The sequence below is a fragment of the Fulvia fulva genome, chromosome 4 (assembly GCF_020509005.1).
Source record: "Fulvia fulva chromosome 4, complete sequence".
NCBI classification, from domain to species: Eukaryota; Fungi; Ascomycota; class Dothideomycetes; order Mycosphaerellales; family Mycosphaerellaceae; genus Fulvia; species Fulvia fulva.
The window spans coordinates 1,961,910-1,979,917 of record NC_063015.1 but is presented as its reverse complement, the minus strand read 5'-3'; the positions used below and the strand labels follow the sequence as shown (position 1 = coordinate 1,979,917).

General features: G+C 52.3%; 8 protein-coding genes across 8 annotated transcripts; 3 read left to right on the top strand and 5 right to left on the bottom strand.

The window, feature by feature from the left end:
• Positions 1 to 1,071: 1,071 nt before the first annotated feature.
• Positions 1,072 to 2,280, top strand: CLAFUR5_04424 (uncharacterized protein; the record flags this gene model as incomplete). Its single annotated transcript, XM_047903572.1, has 7 exons — position 1,072; positions 1,155 to 1,180; positions 1,476 to 1,586; positions 1,634 to 1,786; positions 1,846 to 2,002; positions 2,065 to 2,131; positions 2,184 to 2,280. Coding segments are annotated over 7 exons (612 nt in total).
• A 640-nt stretch (positions 2,281 to 2,920) lies between these two features.
• On the bottom strand, positions 2,921 to 3,504 carry CLAFUR5_04423 (Cell wall integrity and stress response component 3; the record flags this gene model as incomplete). The annotated part of the gene is made up of 2 exons (XM_047903571.1): positions 2,921 to 3,165; positions 3,225 to 3,504. The coding sequence occupies 2 exons, from the start codon at positions 3,502 to 3,504 to the stop codon at positions 2,921 to 2,923; spliced, it is 525 nt and encodes a 174-aa protein (XP_047760820.1).
• Positions 3,505 to 3,995: 491 nt separating this feature from the next.
• Positions 3,996 to 4,540, top strand: CLAFUR5_04422 (Verruculogen prenyltransferase; the record flags this gene model as incomplete). The annotated part of the gene is made up of 2 exons (XM_047903570.1): positions 3,996 to 4,372; positions 4,426 to 4,540. Coding segments are annotated over 2 exons (492 nt in total), but the record flags the coding sequence as incomplete, so codon positions are not given.
• A 1,379-nt stretch (positions 4,541 to 5,919) lies between these two features.
• CLAFUR5_04421 (Putative peptide chain release factor 1, mitochondrial) lies at positions 5,920 to 7,233 on the top strand (the record flags this gene model as incomplete). The annotated part of the gene is made up of 2 exons (XM_047903569.1): positions 5,920 to 6,007; positions 6,062 to 7,233. 2 exons carry the CDS (start codon positions 5,920 to 5,922, stop codon positions 7,231 to 7,233), a joined length of 1,260 nt encoding a protein of 419 aa, XP_047760474.1.
• Positions 7,234 to 7,725: 492 nt separating this feature from the next.
• CLAFUR5_04420 (Major facilitator-type transporter ecdD) lies at positions 7,726 to 8,848 on the bottom strand (the record flags this gene model as incomplete). The annotated part of the gene is made up of 3 exons (XM_047903568.1): positions 7,726 to 8,082; positions 8,139 to 8,444; positions 8,501 to 8,848. The coding sequence occupies 3 exons, from the start codon at positions 8,846 to 8,848 to the stop codon at positions 7,726 to 7,728; spliced, it is 1,011 nt and encodes a 336-aa protein (XP_047760137.1).
• A 13-nt stretch (positions 8,849 to 8,861) lies between these two features.
• Positions 8,862 to 9,373, bottom strand: CLAFUR5_04419 (uncharacterized protein; the record flags this gene model as incomplete). The annotated part of the gene is made up of 2 exons (XM_047903567.1): positions 8,862 to 9,139; positions 9,202 to 9,373. 2 exons carry the CDS (start codon positions 9,371 to 9,373, stop codon positions 8,862 to 8,864), a joined length of 450 nt encoding a protein of 149 aa, XP_047761141.1.
• A 1,318-nt stretch (positions 9,374 to 10,691) lies between these two features.
• Positions 10,692 to 11,715, bottom strand: CLAFUR5_04418 (uncharacterized protein; the record flags this gene model as incomplete). Its single annotated transcript, XM_047903566.1, has 2 exons — positions 10,692 to 10,866; positions 10,925 to 11,715. The coding sequence occupies 2 exons, from the start codon at positions 11,713 to 11,715 to the stop codon at positions 10,692 to 10,694; spliced, it is 966 nt and encodes a 321-aa protein (XP_047761142.1).
• Positions 11,716 to 12,214: 499 nt separating this feature from the next.
• CLAFUR5_04417 (ABC multidrug transporter B) lies at positions 12,215 to 17,136 on the bottom strand (the record flags this gene model as incomplete). The annotated part of the gene is made up of 9 exons (XM_047903565.1): positions 12,215 to 13,643; positions 13,701 to 13,772; positions 13,826 to 13,949; positions 14,009 to 15,244; positions 15,298 to 15,538; positions 15,583 to 15,861; positions 15,919 to 16,749; positions 16,804 to 16,886; positions 16,959 to 17,136. 9 exons carry the CDS (start codon positions 17,134 to 17,136, stop codon positions 12,215 to 12,217), a joined length of 4,473 nt encoding a protein of 1,490 aa, XP_047761452.1.
• Positions 17,137 to 18,008: the final 872 nt, after the last annotated feature.

The following is an 18,008-nucleotide window of genomic DNA, read 5'->3' as shown; positions in this document are numbered from 1 at the left end:
CTCAAAACCTTATTCTAACCTACCCTACGTTCCGAGTCTTCTACGAGCTTCTTCTAGGGTCCAGCGTAGTCGCGGGTACTCGCGGGAGTGTCGTGAGTCATATAGTTACGAGCCGAAGTGAATCTATTAAGGTTTAGTAGAGTAGTGAATTTGGAGGGTAGGGTCCCGTAGTGAATGTTACGGGGCATGTGATTCTTGGCGCTCACGCACTAAGCTAGACTTTCACTTCTTAACGACTTCTGAGCACTCTAAGGCTCTTCTGTCCCTACCTTCTATATACTCTATAGGGAGACTATAACAGTATCACCCTCTCTTATAGCTCTATAAGCTTCTTCGAATTGGGCTCGTAGTCACCCCGAGGAGGTCGTCTATTCAATCGATACCCTAGTGTAGTTCGAGACGCGTCGTATACCTTTATAGTAAGTCGATTCGTGATTATCGCGTCGCGTTTCGTGGCCTAGATAGCTAAGGTCAGTTTGGCCTCGTTTAAAGACAATATACGCTATAATAGTAGTTATATAGCTATATCTATAGAAGTAGTACAGTTCTTAGCAAAAGTGGCCCGCTCGGTAGTATAGCCCGCTCGGTAGTAAAGTACGTTATTCTTAATCGGATTTACTAAATTAGGTCCTATTTGATCTTAGGCGCTTCGCCAAGGCTTACTAGGGAGGAACGACCTCTCATTAGTCGGAAGTCACCGGTTCTCGCTTGAAGTCACTAGCGTCGGCACGACGTACTTCCGAGCCTTCGCGAAACGCCTGAGCTCGCTGAGGTAAGGTCATGTCTCGCTCTACCTTGCAAGCTCAACTTTTGGCGAGGGTCATGTCGAACATGGCAACAAAACCCTGTATGCTACAACATTGCCAACGGCACTGTACAATGATCTGCACGGGCTTCTCGGAGCAATCCATCTGCACGGTATGCTTGCTCACTTGCGACGGTCCTGCTCTTGGAACAAGAGCCCATATCGACGTCTAATGCTCACAGGCCATCGCATACCGCGCTACGAGCTCATGAGTTATAATTTCTTGGTCGTTCTCGGCAGATCCCAGATGATTTTCGAGTCCTGAAAGTATGTGGGAGTGAGAGCAAGCGTCCCCAGTTCCTGGTCACATCTGGACGAGGCTCGGTGCAAGAATACTGATGGCCAGCAGTGGGCTCCATGGATGGATCAGTATTGGTATGTGGGTAGAGCCCAAACGAAGCCACCAACTCTCCAGCCTTTATCGCGGTGACCCTTTCCAGCCTGTATCGAGTGCTGCTATCGTGGCTAGGTCACGATGCCAGCACTGGAGCGACTAAAAAGATATCACACTGCACGACCTGATCTACAATCCTCACCTACAATCTTCACTGTCGCTGCCCCCTTGGTCGTAGTGTGTCGTTTAGAAGGCTACATCGGACCGGAACATTCCAGATCACATTGACTGCGCATCAACGTAGAGCCAGAGAAACTCACGTACAGCTCGTCGCAGGACAAACACCTTACTTCGGCAAAAATCATCGATAACTCGGCGAAAATGGTCGATCTTAACTCGGCGAAGGATGTGGTCGATCCCAACGCGCAGAAGATGGTCGACGTAGTAGTAAGCTTGACCAAGACATTGAGAGGACACAAACTAATTCCAAGAAGGGCCCGATGCTTGAGAAACGTTTTGGTTGCATTGTCATTGCACTAGTCAGAGTCATCGGAGGTCAGCTCATATCAGGGGTCGCTAGAGCCGGCATTGATGTCGCCAAAGCCCACCTTGAACCCGAATCAAGCAAGTACAAAGATTTTGACGAAGTGAGTAAAGTGATCATTAGGAAGTTTTCCGTTGCGTAATCATTGACAATCCGCTCTAGGCCCGTAGAGCTTTCACGCCGGAAATGGCAAAAGACTTTTATGAAAAGAGAGAGGGCGGCGTCATAGGAGTCGTCTGCTTCAACGGTGGCTACACTTGGAAGTCCACTTCGCAGGCCCTGCGAGAATCAACTTCAAGTGGGATGTTTACCACACGGAGTAAGCTTGGAATATGTTGAACGGACTGTAAGTATAAGAAGACCACACTAATCATTCGATAGTTATGACTGTTTCGAGATGTGGGCGGGCGCCTTTGTTCACAATGATGGCGACGGGGGGTGCGAGAATGTGAGTTGCTACCACCATTTTGGCGAGATTCCCAGTACTGATCGGTCTAAAGATTGCCTACTACGGCATCTTTCAGGCCATCAATGGCGGTCATCAATGCTAGAAATCTTACTGCGAGGATGCTTTTGGTGGTTGGGCAAGGGCGTTAGGCGGGTGTATCTTTCGTGGAGTCTTGACACTCCAAAGCTCACTAGGATCCAACATCTTAGCTTGACCTTAACACTCTTTCATTCCTACAGAGTACTTAAGGCTATGCCCCCCCCCCCCCCCCACCCCAAGGCCGTAGATCTCAAGCAATCAGTACCAGGAAATCTCTTTGCGCGCTCTGCGGTCACTTCGCTCTGAATCGTGTTTCATGATCACTTTATGGGCGGAATCGATGTTGAACCGTACATTGTCGGCTACTGTCGGGGTTCGTGAGGATGGGTTTTGCGCTTTGGGGTGGAATGATGGTTGGGCTTGTGTGTTGGTGTTGGTAGCCCAAGTGCCTGAGATGGGCGACTCCATCATCGAAATGGGGTAATGTAAATGGTGCTGTGATTCTTCTTCATTTTCTATCATGTTATACATGCCTTGCTTTTCAAGTTCCAGGCTTGGTACAAGGTCGTCAAACATTCCATGCTGCTGTGACCAACGAGAGCCAGCTCGCTTCTTTTTCATTAATCATGCCTGAGCTTATGGCGCAGCTTGATCCGAGAAAGTGACTGGATAGCTGATGCTGATGCCATGAAGGTTGACCCAGAACGCACGGCCAGGCTGCCGAGTCTCGGCTAGTCATTGAGTTGAATTTTACAACGCGGCAGCTATACCTGCGACGATCAAAGCGCCGAGCCCAGGGACCTGTTGAGACGCTGCACCGGTGTACGAGGCTGCAGATTGCGTCGAGGATGCCGTGATTGAAGGCGAAGAGGTAGTGTTGGAGCCAGTCGAGCCAGCCGAGCCCACAGACGAAGGTGCAACAGCACTTGAATTTCCAGATACGCCGCCACCCGAGTTTGTGAGCGTGTATGCAGAGAAAAGGCCATCACCACCGCCTAAGCTTTGGTTAACCTCGTGGCCCTCTTCGCAGCATACGATGGAATGCCAAACTTACATATATCCGCGGGGTATCCAAAACACGTCGTGTCGCATCGCGAGTCCTCGACTTTGCTGCTCGCAGGAGGCAACTCGTTGCCACAAAAGCATTCGTCCCCACCAGTAAGTGCCATAGCAGCACTAGCTTTACATTGATCCGCACAGTATCCCGCTGACTGGTAGATATACGTGCCCTGGCTCTCGAGTGAGCCTGTCGAGCTATAGCATCCTTGCGATTTCCAGGCGGCCGCTGCAGTGACAGCACTCAAGAACGAAACGAGTGTATTGATTGATGGCATTATGTGTCTTCTTGTCAGGCTTTGAGAAGATGTATTGATGATGGTGATGCTAGATGAAGCGTTGAAGTTGCTTGAGTGGCGAAAGCAGAATGTTCATTGTTTTCGGACCCGTCTTGGCAGGTACAATACCTTGCATTGAATCAGGGGCGAACTGCTGCCGTGCGTCATTCTGGAAGCCACATGCCGGAAGGATTGCTGCTGCATGTTTCAACCGTGCCGCCCTGCCGTTCGTGAAGATTCAGGTTGAGGCATCTGTTGTCGTAAGGAACATGTTCGATTAGAAACAAGTTGCGCTGTCGTGATGCTGGTCGCTAGGATGCCTTGTTCTTTTGGACTTAAGAGTCGGGACGGTTTTCGCCAGGCTTTACTAAACTCGAGAAGTTGTCTAAAGTATATCCTCTCGGCGCGCACTCGCTATATATCCTATATAGACGATATATAGCTCGTGTTACAACGTGAAAGCCTACTTCGCATCAAAGCTTCGGTCGATCGCCACGGGAAAGAATCAAATTCGGATCATGGTTGACTCTACACGAAAAATTTTCAAGAACGATGTCCTCGAACCCGGCCTCACGCACACAGACGGGGGTTTGCATGGAGAGGATCTGCCACAAGGTTTTGTCTTGGCCAAGACTGTTTGGAACTTCCTTTTCCAACAACCAACACGTGCAGGCGAAGCACGGCAGACTTTGAACCTGGTCTGGAACTGGGAGATGAGACCTTCTGATCCTAACGTGGCCCCCAAAGCATACTTTTTCCTTGCAGAGGAGTTAGATGAGACAGTGATTGCGGCATTGACCGCTTTGTTCGAAGAGCTGGGCTGGACAGAGCACATCGAGACACAGACGAAAGTTGACAAGATATCGTAGTAAGTTGTGCCTACAACCGCTTGACAATTCCTATTTCTGACACTCGGATTAGTCCTGAACACAATTTTGCTACTAGCTGCGGTCTATATTATTGGATTGCGGCCGCATTCTCCCAAAAGTCTGGGCCTTATGGAACAGTATACAGCAATCCTGCAGCTATTTTGTAGTGTTATCTGCAAGACCTCCGATGCAGATTGAAAAGGGGCAGTCTATATGCATTGTAGAATGATTATTTCGCCTGCATTGTTGAATCGTTTTCGCCCTGCCAGTCTCAAAGCCATCAGTATGATACAATCGCTAAGCACTGTTCCCACTCATGATCGACTACTACACCATGTACTCCGTTCCCACCAAGTTTATCCATCGGGGCTGTTTGTTCTCAACCTTGACATACCACCAAGATTTGCCCAGGGGTCCGAGCGCCAAATTTCCATTCACCTCAGCTCGTGCATTACGATAAGGCCGCACACCACGCTCCACATCCGCACAGACATACCAGCTTTCACACCTTCGACGACACGTAAAGACCTCAATCGACATCGCCGTCGTCGGCCCTACGTCGGCCTAGACCCCACTTAGCGTGCAAACTCGTAGCAAACCTATGTAATGACATTGAAAACATGCCATCCCATCAAGCACATCCGATTGTGGTATCCGATATGGTCTAGTGGCTAGGTAAGCATCCAGTCTCACCTTACCATCCATAGCTGTGTAACTAACAATAGTAGGATACCTGTCTCTCATTGCTCGCTGTCATGGCGTCCAACGATAGCTCACAGGTGGCCGGGGTAGGCATACACTCAATTCTGAGGTGTGCAGAAATCATATGCTAACGTCCTATCAGGTTCAATTCCCCGTGTCGGAATCTCTTTTTGCTTCTGCTAGGGACATCTTTGGACTTTAGACAGATTGTTTTTGTCTTCTTTTTGCTTCGAGCGCGGTTGTGTCCGGTGGGAAGCCATCCGGTCTGGGGCCACTTCCGGATCCTGGTGTGTGTCGACGTAGCCAGTATGAGCGGGCCCATGGTGTTCTGTCTGCTACGGTGTGAAAGGTCCAATAGTATCACAATGAGAACTCCTCCAGATACATCTCTCAAAGTCTCCGGCCCACAACCAGTCACCAGAACTCTACCCTCCTTCTTCTGTCCCACCATCATCTCCCTAACCAGCACCCCAGCATCCGGCCTCCCTGTCTCCGCCGCCTTCAGGTTCTCATCCGAGCTCCTCGCCGAGACCGTCGAGTAGTGCTTCACCTCCCTCACGACCAGCTTCGCCAGATCATTGTGACTCTTACTCGGCTGCGCTATCATGCTCGATGCTTCTAGCACTGCGCTTCGTGATGATGTGACGTGGAGTCGAACAGTAACTCTGGGATTGGCCTTAAGCTCTGACAACTCCCCTTCGAACCAGTCCAGCTCAGCCCGGTTCCTGACCGCCCAGACCCAAACACGCTAGTACATCAATCAAGCTTTGATGAGCGGCCCACTGATTCCCGGCTCGGTGGACGCGTGCATGACATGTCACAGCTTCGCGCTTCCTCATCACCAATGTCGTGGGTGTGCGCTTCCTGTCTTCGTAGCCTCGCTCGGCCTGCAGTACGCCGCCTTCTTGTTCAGCAGCGCGCCCAGAGTACGGGTGTGTTCATTCGGTGCATCAAGGTGCAGAGTATATTGACTGACATTACCACAGCAGCACCAGTCTCCGCTCGTCTATCACCAGCACTACTCTCACGAGCTCGATCGATAGCATCAGAACATGCCGTCCTCGCCCAAAAGCTAGCCTCAGACTACGACGCGGAAGCGGCGAAACGACTAGGCGAACTATCGAGAACGGCAACTGCGATCGGTGCATATGACAAAGCGAAGTCCTCATGGGACGAGCTGCAATCGCTGCTCAAGTCATCCGACCAGGAGCTAAAGGAGCTGGCCGAGGACGATGTCGGACCCACGTATGACAAGGTCACGCAGGCCGAGGCAGCGCTCAAGTCAAGTCTGATCCCAACGCATCCTTTTGCTCATATGCCATGTCTGCTGGAGATCAAGCCCGGCGCTGGCGGAGATGAGGCGGCCTTGTTTGCAGGCGACCTGTTACGCATGTACGAGGCATACTGCGCAAAGAATGCCCTGAGAACTACCATCCTCAAGTACGACGTAGCAGAAGGCGGCGAGCACGTGCAGGAAGCAGTCCTCGAGGTCGAAACACCCGGTGCCTATGGCATACTGCGATGTGAGGCAGGCGTGCATCGAGTACAGCGTGTGCCAGCCACGGAGAGCAAAGGCAGAACGCACACTTCAGCAGCGAGTGTGCTGGTACTGCCTTCAGTGCCAGATGACGGAGCGGCCGATCTTGGCGAGAACAGCTTCAACGATCCGAGAAGCGATTACTACGTCGATCCCAAGGACGTGCGAAGCGAAGTCATGCGCTCGAGTGGTGCAGGAGGGCAACATGTCAACAAGACGGAATCTGCCGTACGCCTGACACACGAACCGACAGGCACCGTGGTGAGATGCGAGGACGGACGCTCACAGGTGAAGAATCGAGAGAAAGCTTGGGGTCTGCTTCGATCTCGAATCGCGCAGATGAAGCGAGAAGAGCGCGAAGAGGAGCTAATCCGCTTGAGAAGAGGTGCTGGTGCTGGAAAGGTGGGGAGAGAGAACAAAGTCCGGACCTACAACTGGGGACAACAGAGAGTCAGCGACCACCGCAGTGGCATTGATTCGAGACATTTGGACGACATCATGGATGGAGGTGATGCGCTGGAACAAGTGATGAACAGTGTCCGCGCCTGGATGGCTGAGCAAGAGGTGCTTGGTCTGATCGCAGAGCATGAGGAAGAGACTAAGCAGGCGAAGGCCAAATGAAGCTGCGGAACGATTCAAGTCTCCATCGTGGGATCAAAGCATCGATGTCTGATGTGTCTGCTGCAGCCGGCATCGTTCGATCTACATCCATGAGCATGTCACCGCTCTCTGCCACCATGTGATCTAGACGACGCTTCTGCGTCGGGGCATGACCTTCTGTCCGCTGCGCTCGGACAACGTCGGAGTCTTCGCGAATCTCCAGGCGGGGATCTTGCGCTCGTAGAGCTCGTCAAGCTCCCAGTACGTACGCCCTTGAGTCTGCAGACAACGTCAGCCATTGCTATGGAAGGTGATGCAGAGCGGCGAGGACGTACCTCGGGATAGTACATCCACAGTAGAATTGTTGTAGGAACCAGGAGGCCAGCCCAGACGTACACAGCTTTGACGCCCAAGTCTGCAGCGTCAGGGCTGATCATGTAGGAGATCGTCCACTGAAACACCACGCTGGACGCAGACATTAGCTTGACATCTCAAGATCCAATCAAAACAAGCTTACAAGCCGGCACCATAACATCCCAAGTTGAAAGAAGTCGTCTGGGCTCGCAATCTCGGAGTCGAAGTCTCGCCAGCAGCGACAAATCCTATCGGACCAGCTGACGCGCCATAGCACAGGACCCAGATCAGCAAACACGCGAGAGCAGCTTTGTTGGCGCCGCTGGTGTGGAAGATTCCCGACGTAGCCAGTCCAATGTTGAAGAGGCACATGAGAAAGCAGCCACCGATAAGAAGAGGACGGCGGCCGATGTATTCGCAGGCGATTAGTGAGCAGAAGATCGATATGATTAGCAGGACGAAGGTGATGATTGTGACCATGAATGGATCGTCCATGCCCGCCACCTTGAAGAAGTACTGCATCCCCGATGTCAGCGACTCCCTTGAACGACGATTCCCATGCATGGACTCACCGTCGAGTAGCTGAAGACAATCGGAGCACCTGCCGACCACTGACTGCAGATACCCACAGCGCCAGCCAAAGTCCGACGCCAATTGGTGCCTTGGAAGATCTCGAGGAACGAAGACTCTTTGGAAGCGCGGCTGAGCTCTTTCTCGGCCTCAATACCATGTTCGATCACACGATACTCATGCTCGATATCGTAGCCCGCAACATTACCATACAGACGCCTCATCGACTGCTTCGCGCGAGTCACATCGCCCTTGCGCGCGTAGTAAAGATGCGATTCCGGAACGATCCAGATCATCATAATCAAGATCTATGTCCCTTTATCAGCTCGCAGCACCTCCCACATCCAGGGTGCAAGGCACTTACACCGGTAAAGACAAACTCCGTCGCAATCAGAGGTCTCCATTCATTCGGCCTATGCACCTGCACGAGCTGAGAAGCCACCGCGCATATGAGCTGGCCCAGTGCAAGCATCAATTGATACGCCCCTATCATGAACCCACGGATTTGGAAGGGTGCTAGCTCAGAAATGTAAGTGATCAAGATAGACTGAGCCAGACCAACACCCAGACGGACGAGCACTGCAGCACCAAGCCAGCTCTGCCAGTCATGGGAGGCAATCTCAGCAATTGAGCCAGCGAGGAGGATCGTAATGGCGCCCATCATTGCTTTCCTACCACAAACGTCAGGCTCAGCTCCGAACAGAACACACATTCCGTGAGCGAACTCACTTCCGCCCAAACCTGTCCGCAAAGTACCCACCAGCAAACATCCCCGCCATCTTCGCCATTTCAGCAAATCCTTGCCAAAACGACACAGTACGCGCACTAACGGCCGGTGCACCGTCCACCATCGTGTCCGCCATCTGCGAGACGAAGGCGGGTAAGGGGATGATGTTGCCGGGGACTTGTTGTTGGAAGCCGTCGTTCATGGCGGCCCAGTTTAGGATCATGCAGAAGAGGAGGACTTTCCAGAAGACGCGTGCGGCTTGCCATCGTCCTAGTGCTGTGGCAGAATTGGGGGGTTAGAGGGTTGGGATTTGGGGGAAGTTGATGGATGATGCGTACAGGCGAACTTCGTTTCTAAGGGTTCAGCAGTACCAACAGGACTGTCGGTTAGGATCTCGACTTGGAGTGCTTCGTGCTTCTTGGAGTCGCTCATGGTTGTGAGGGATGTGAGAGCTGGCTCGCGAGGGAAGGTGTGAAGAAAGATTGGAGTGCTGGGGGTAACTGTCAACATCAATCGTGGTGGTCTGGCCTAATAAAAGTCTGCGCGCACTCCAACGAGTCTCGACCCACCCTCGGTCGACCTGTGTCCGAGAGCTGCCATGGGCAAGCATTCGCCTACCGGGCGTCGCAGTGCAACTACCGCTCCGCGCCAACCAGTTGCTACAAGGTTTCCCCACTTTTGGCACATGGGTTCCACGATGTGATCCTGGTACCAACTGGACATGTCAGTTTTGTCAGACCGTCACTGGACGGATGTTTCGCGGTCCAAATCAACCACCAAGATGATCAGGGACTTCCTACAGCGCGGCATCAGCTACGATATCACAGGACACACACGGGTCGGTTTCGGGGCCTCGCCCTGTGTCGAGGAACGATGGTGTTGTCTGCCCAGAGCAAGTGCTTCAGACGTGGCCATTCTGCGAATTCATCTCGAAGAACAAGCTAACGTTGGCAGCGGAGTAGCTTCCCCTCGCCAGAGGAGCCGGCTATGATCTTGGCGAAGCCGAGTATCACAGCGGTAAAAGAAGCCACAAGCTTCGCCGCACCCCAGCAATCGCCGCACCCCAGTGACTTTTTATCATCAACACCACCAATATTGCTCATATCAACTTGATTCTCTTCCCAATGTGTTCGCAGCTATCTGTTTCCATGTTCTGCATACTCATATCGCGCAAAAACACGTTGTGCTGCCGAGAGGTTGGTGTTGACGCTTCGGCATGGGATTTTGGTGAGAGCCCCACCAAAGCTTCATGCGCCCGTGTCGAGATTCACGCGTTTCTTGCTTTCTCACCACCTCACCACATACAACAACACACCATGGAGCCCACTATAGTGCCCACAGGCTCTCAAATTCTGTATTCGCGATGCTATTCTGAGCAATTTGAGCTACATATCGTGTATTTTGAGCGTGCGTGGCAATTGATACAAGCCAGCAACACCATGTGTCGGAACGCGAGAATCCGAGCTGGGGTGCGGCGATTGCTGGGGTGCGGCGAAGCTTGTGGCATCACCTTCCCACGTGGTTACACACGGCAGTCAGATTTCGGCGGTAGCGAGACCGCAGTGCGCTCCGCTGCAGCAGCATGCCTGCTTGCCTCATTAAGCCACAATCGGAGACACATCGTTGCTGCATATTGCACGTGGCTGACTGAAAGATAGCCGCAGGCGCCCTAGCGCGATCGTGGCGTTCACGTGGCGGTTGCTTGGAATACGAGCTTGATCCTACCTGCATGATCCTCGGCCGACCTGAGTACATGTCAACATGAGAAGTGGTGCATGTGAACCTTTAAGACTGTAGTCATCCGTCGACACCCGGGTTGGCATGTGCCTCACCGATCAAAGATCATGTCGCACCCAAGTACCATATCGACCTCGCTGGTCTCGCGCCGTGCGGTCAAACCGAAATGGACCCTTCCTGCATGGCTTAATCGGGGGTCTGCAGCACCGTCCACGGCATCGCCTTTGGCGTATTTGGCAGTGAGGTCAGTCAGATACCCAAGGACTCTGTATACATTGTCAGCAACAGTGATCCTGGTGCGAATGACGAGAATGGTAGTAGTACATCTCACGCTGGCTCTCGCAAAGAGCGGGCCACAGACTGGAGCGATGAACCTCGGCCCTGATAGCGTACAGCTTGTTCCTGTCATCCCACTGTTCCTTGGGCTCGCTCGGAGGGATGTGCTTGAAGTATTGCCGGTAGTGCGGTCTACCGAACGGAACATTCTCACTTCTCCACGCCGCGAAGTCGTACTCATTATGGGCGTAGAAGGCGGCAGGATCTAAGATCTTGGGCTGACCACCATCAAAATCTGTACCGCAGTTCTCTTCCCACAAATCGCCATGGACCAGAGAGGGGTTGAGAGTGCGCCCGTCTGCTTGCAACGGTTCTAATAAGGCTGGAATTGTGCTCGTGAGCAATACTTCCATTCCGGCCTCGTACTTGGCATCGTTGGAAGGGCCACATACGCTGAGCTCACAATCATAGAATTGACGCAGGAGTCTGGTATGAAATGCAGACCAAGAGCTGTCCCACGTGGTGTCCTGCGCATTTGGCCCTACGCAAGTGACCATGTGAAAGCCAAATTGCCCAGTTGGGAAAGTGCTGCGGGTATGAAGATCTGCAAGCTGCTTCATGAAATTTTGCGGGGTGCAGAGATCCAGTCTGCATCTCCCGGAACTCCATGAGCAAGAAATACGTAGCAATACTGCTTCCACGGAACTGTCCAGTGGCGGTTGGGCTGCTTCGATCATCTGCTTTCCCAGCTCTTGCGATGCACACTGCTGACCTTGAGAAAGTATGACTGCTCGGTCCCATCTTCTAAAGTCACAATCACGCGGGCAGCATGTGTCCATGTTGCTGTGGAGTAGGTGTATGCCTTCGAAAGCTTCGAGTGCTATGGTAAGACTAGAAACATAAGCTCAGTGTTACGATCACGAAAATCTATACTTACCGTTCAGCACAGCGGGGTTGAGATCTAGGCTCGACCCGGTGTCAGGAAGTGCATCAGAGGCATTGACCATGGCGAGCTGCTAATCGATGATGTCCGATTCGGTACGCGGTGAGTCGAAGTAGAATCCTGGAAGTAAGGAGAAGCAGTAGTAGTATTGCTCCAGCATCAAGATCGTGCTGCCGGGTACTTGTGCATACGCGGTGCGCTGTTGTGTTTAGTATGCAGTATGCAATGTGCTGCTCAAATGCGGTAGCAAACTTGCTGCCTTCCTTGATGGTCGCGCTGCAACTGTGAAGAGCGTATCAAGAACTGCCACCAAGTATGTTAACCGGTAGTGATGCAGATAAGGTCGGACGATACCATCCCAAGAGACGCCCATTTGACGAACAGCTCACACATTTTCATGTGCCCAAATTACTATAGCCAGCCGTCTCGTATAGGGTCTTGAACGCTGAGGCATCTTGCCTCAACAGCGAACTCGGCCGACCCGTTTCAATGATCCGGCCTTGATCCAGCACCACCACTAGATCGAAATCGAGAATTTCGTGAAGCTTGTGCACCACCGCAACGACCGTACGACCTTGAAAGCCGTCACGAAGAATGCCCTGCATCAAGCCACTCGTCTCATCATCGACACTACCAGTCGCCTCATCCATGATGGTGATACTGCCAGGCTTCACAAGAGCGCGACCTAGACAGAAAAGCTGCTGTTGTCCGTGCGAAAGTATTCCCTCGTTCATATCGCCATCTAGGCCATCACGTCCATCGAACTGCCCTTCCCAGAGGTGGACTTTCTGTAAGATTTCACCCAAACGCTCGTCTGTGGCTTCTCCGCGTGGATCCATGTTGGTGCGCACAGATCCTGGCAGGAAGAATGGCTCTTGAGGTAGGGTATTTAGTCTCCTTCGGATTTCTCGTCGGGGTATTGAGGCGATGTCCATACCGTCTATAGATATCGTGCCGGAATGGATCTCGATAGTGCGGAGGAGTGTAGCGATCAAAGATGATTTGCCGCTTCCTGTTCGCCCGCAGATGGCTACTTTTGCCCCCGCCTCGATACGGAAGCTGATATTCTGCAAAGTTGGCTTCTTTGATGAAGTGTACGATGCTGTAAGACCTTCAAATGTGATAGCACCGTGTTTCGGCCAGTCGTGTGGTAAGCTGCTATTCTCTCCGGGAAGATGCTCGCTATGAACGCTGCGCTCGTATGTGCGAATTCTATTGATGGCCCCTAGTGCTGCTTCGACTTGTGTCCACTCGGTCACCAGACTCTGTATTGTGGACGAGAATATGACTATGTTGAAAAGAGCCACGCCCAGGAACGCAGTGGAACCATTGCGAACATTCGTGGCAATAGCTACAAGCACAATGGCAATGCTGGCGTTGAACAGGTCCAAAACCAGGGTGAGCCATCTTTGAAGGCAGAAGAGCAGGTAGTATGGCCGTTGCGATAGATCCAAAGCTTTGCGGTTCTGTTCGATATATAAGGCAGTCCATCCGTACGCACGAATAGATTCAATGCCACTAACGACCTCGAGGAATAGTGAAAACAGAGGTGCTTTGGCTTCGATGTCCAAAAGCCGCATCTGTCGGGATGTCCTCAAGTAAAACAGTGCTATTGATGTGATCAGAATGAAGCAAACCGGGATGGCAGCCGCAATGTACCCAGAGCCTGAGAACACAAATGCGGCAGTGACGAAAGTGGACATGAGCTGGAACACTGTTTGGTTGATGGCCTCAGGTAGATCGTTGTCAATTAATTCCAAATCTTGACTGAAGCGGTTCAGCGTAGTTCCAGTGTCCGTCGATGTGAGGAAAGCCATAGATGCGCTACCAACAGTCAGCTTTGAGAACTAACTGGGGTACCGCGGACATAGGGGCTTGTACTTCATGGTTGTATCCAGCAATATCTCGTGAAATCTCCTGGACGTCGTAGGCAAAACCGCCAGATTGAACGCCCTGTGGAAAAATCATTAGCTATCTCCCAGACAATCGGCGTGGATGCTGCCTACGAATCTGCTATTGCGCATCCGACCAAGGTCAAGACGCCTAACGCTGCAAACGTGCCGACCCAGTAGCCAATACGTTCGTTAGGATGCGTGGCGTTCGCGTTGGTCCGCCACTGTAGCCACACCGCTGTCAAACGTTTAGCATCGCACGTAGTTCCCGTGCTTTTACATCCTCGGGTGACTTACAGGGAAATGTCACACCAAAAACTAAGATCGCACTGGCGAATAGATACACTGTGATCATTGGCCATCCTGCGATACGGGCATAGTAAGTATAGACCTTCATGTCGCCAGTCTTACGAGAGTCCTGAAGCTCATGGTCCTGAGCCAAGTGTATATCTTGCTTCTCGTGGTGAGTCTGCTCAAGTGCACTGAGACACACTGGTGATGGCGACCCGGGATTGCCGAGACTCAAGTGCTTGTCGTCGCTATGGCCGATCATCTCCTGCGAATCATACTTGGCCATAGTCCCATCGGCATTCAGCACTATCAGATGGTCTGCAAGACGAATGTGATGGTCGGACGACGAGGCCAGTACCACGGTCGTATTGCTTCTAGCTAGTATGCCAGCATCTCCGAACACGGCGCTCAGTATATATTGCTCCGTTGTTCGATCCAGGCCCGGCAATATTCCGTCGAGTAGCAGGATTGGACTTCGAGAATAGATGGCCCGCGCAAGTGAGACCCGCGATTTCTGCCCACCGCTAAGCTGCGAACCTTTAGTTCCAATGTGAGTGTTATCACCCATGGGCAATTGTTCTATGTCAGCCAACAGAGCACACGCGGTAATCACCATACGATACCACTCCTCATTCCAGCTAGACATGCCGATGATGTTGTCTCGTACGGTGCCCCAATTGCACCATGCGCTTTGTGAGCAGTATGCTGACTGTTGGCAAGCCGTTTCCACTGACCCTGAGGCGATGGAAAGTTCTCCCAGAAGCGGCTTGAGTAGCGCAGTCTTTCCACAGCCGACACGTCCGTAAATGATGGTTGTTTGACCATGTGGGATCTTGAATGATAAATTTCTCAAGGCAAGCTCGCTCTCGTTGTTGAAGCGCGCCGAGGCCTCCTTTACGACGAAGGCAAACTCGTCTTGATATGGCTTGATAGTGTTCACCTCGTGGCCGAGAGCTACCGACGCTGAGGTAGATGGAAGCACTCTCCTGTAGTCGTGTCGATCTGGAGATGCAAGATAGGCCTGAATGCGGCGAAACGAGTTTATCAAAATTTGCGCATCTTCCACGCCATTGACTGCATATTGAACAGGTTGCTGCAGAAGCTCGAAGAGACTCAGGGCGCCGAAGGCAACCCCTTCTGTCAATGTTCTCTCTTGAGCACTCGTCTTTGCTATCAGGATGTACGTTAGGAATCCCCATACTGGGCCATAGACAATGAGGCAAACGCTGTATGGCGCAATAGCTGTCAGCGAATGTGTGAGAGCAGCGCAAACTCGCGTAAGACGGGAGACTTACAGGATATGAAGACGAAAATGTTCAGAATTCGATGCCGCCGTGAAGCTCGGATCTCTACGAGCCTAGAGTTAGCCAGATACGAGGCAACGAGATCGGCTAGTCCAGTCATTTTGATGGCCTTCATGGAGCTCAGAGCTTTGGCCGTGGAAGCTAGACGGTCCTCAATGGCCTCAAGCCAAGGCACCTGCGCATTGCCCGATGCCTTCGCAATGGGGCCTGCGGCCAAGACACAGACTGCAAACTAGTAAGCCTTCGTAGCTTGACTCATAGCTGTATGTGCCTTACCAGCCATCCATGCCACCGCCGGAACCATGGCGACACCAAGAAAGTTGTACAAGAACCAAAAGCAATGCCAGCCTCGATGACGCTAGCGTATAGCTCGTGGACAACATGCATGCTGCCAGTAGTCCGATCAATATCTGCACTCATGAGGGTCACTGCTTCGGCATCATCGACGGAGGAGGCCTCGACTCGGAGCGTTTTGTCGAAAATCATGGCAACGAGGGCTCCGCGATACAAGGTAAGTAATCGATAGGTCTTGTGCTGATAGACGGCGTACGTCAACTACGCATTGGCGTCAGCGGGTCAGCCAAGAGCAGTGAGAGTGGGCTCTGTCCTCACAGCAAGGCCCACGTAGGCAATGGCATACGCGCCGACAAGCGCGTACGCGGTGCTGCTCCTGTTTGATGCATTTATGTCGGCAGTGAAGTCGAGAAGACTCTTCACAAGATAAGGCTGGGCGAACGTGAAGCCAGCACAAGCCAGACGTGGCAGGACGCCCGCCAAAGTAGCCCATTTGAAGTGCTTCACAAACAGCCATAGAAGTCCATGCTCGTGGGCATTGGGGGAGACTGTGGAGATGAGGTCAGCTATAGGTGTCGCGATGACTTGGTGCCAGGACGATATCCAGACCGACTCACCGTTTTTCCATTCACTCAGCAGCTCGGAGGGTCGAGAGGCTGCGAGGATGTCATTGTCAAGGGAAGGCAATGCATGTACCGTGAGTAATGTCCGGAAGCCCTGGACCACAAGTGTGTTCAGCCACAGGAAAGTGGCGCGGTTGATGACGCCACTTGCGCCTTCCGGGGATATTATCTCCTGCCAGGCTTTCTTTACCATTGATCGCTTCTCAATGTTCTCCAGGACAAAGATGCCAAGTTTCACGATCAGAGCTGCCAGATTCACTCGCGCGGCCGCTAGGCCTTGTGCCGTGAAGAACAGCGTCCTCGTGCGTGCCAAGTCCAGTATGAGCGTGACACCAAGATACAGGATGAGCATCGTCGAAGGCCGCACCGAGCGTTTGTGCTCGACGTACGAAACGAGAGCGAAGAAGGCGTATGCAGCCGTGGTTAATGAGACGCATGCCAACGAGAGACGTGTCCGAGCTCGCCCATCGGATGCCCAAAGAGCCAGGATCGTGGTCTGCAGAGCCTCGTGGATGGCGTAAAAGAGCTGCAGTTGGCATCAGTCGCAGTGGATGAGAATGCTGGCGAAGGCTCTCATTACCAATTTACATGGCAACAGCCACGACGTGCGAACCTTGACCGGCTCATTGCGAAGTACAGCTGCACGCAATGTCGCCCAAGCACCTGTGGCCATCCTCGAATTAGCGTCTCAGCGGACCTCTTCAACGACCAGAAACTTGGTTCTCGAGCACGTACTGGCTATCACTAGAGGCACGATAGTGAGGAAGGCTTCCTCGAAAAGGAGGGTAAAATCGAAGCCATTAAGGCACGAGCTGGACACGACAGGCCCAAATCTGTCCTCAATATCTGCTGTACAGGACATCCTGCGCACACACGCTGCAAGGTTGGAAAGGGAGGTGTTTAGAACGACCATTCAGTGCGCTGCACTGATATGCAGACCGCGGCATCGGTATGCGACGAGGCATGAGTGCATGGCTTCTTGAGTACACAGAAGTTGGGGCAATTTGCGCGGTGTCAACGTACGAGCTGTCCAGATCCATGACATACCATGATCGGACACCGCACTTCCATACCGACACAGGACAAGGTTCTGGCTAAAGCAAAGCAGAGTAAGAAGCTAACGTGGAGGGAAGGATTCTTGCTGACTTCGCACGGATCGTGCCTGACAATTAAGCACCAGTCTAGTCTGCCGATCATGATGCTTGTCATGTTGATCGGTCAAGCTGTGAGTCCAACGCTGCATTTGACCTGGTAGCAATACTGACCTGTTTCTTCTCCAAATCCGCTGGAGTTGGAGAGCTTTGCTCTACCGTGGAATCCGCGTCAAGGAAGGTATCCCCAACGATCTTCAGAAAGGGCGCACGTATGTAGGTGAGACGAGGAGCGGTCAGCCAGCCAATCCTTCTCTTCATCTAGGAATTGTGCTCCCAGCACGCCGAGATCCACTTCATCGACTTCTTGATGCACTATGCGTGCCTATTACTCACCGCCTTCAATCTGGTAACTCCAGAACTACCTGTTGCGACCCGAGGTCGAATCGGAGAAGTCGACTCATACCGCATTGGGCCAATGCAGGAGAGTTTGCATTCCCTTTGAAGGTCCGTGGAGCTGACCGCTAGCAGATCATCTAACCCTCTGAGTACGAAGATCTACAACACAGTACTCATCACATATCCAACCAAAATGCCATTGCGCAATCACTCAACAGCTACGTTGATCTAGCAGACGCGGCAGACAACTTGCCAACGCCCTTCACCCAAACAGGTGTGTAAGAGTCCATCGACT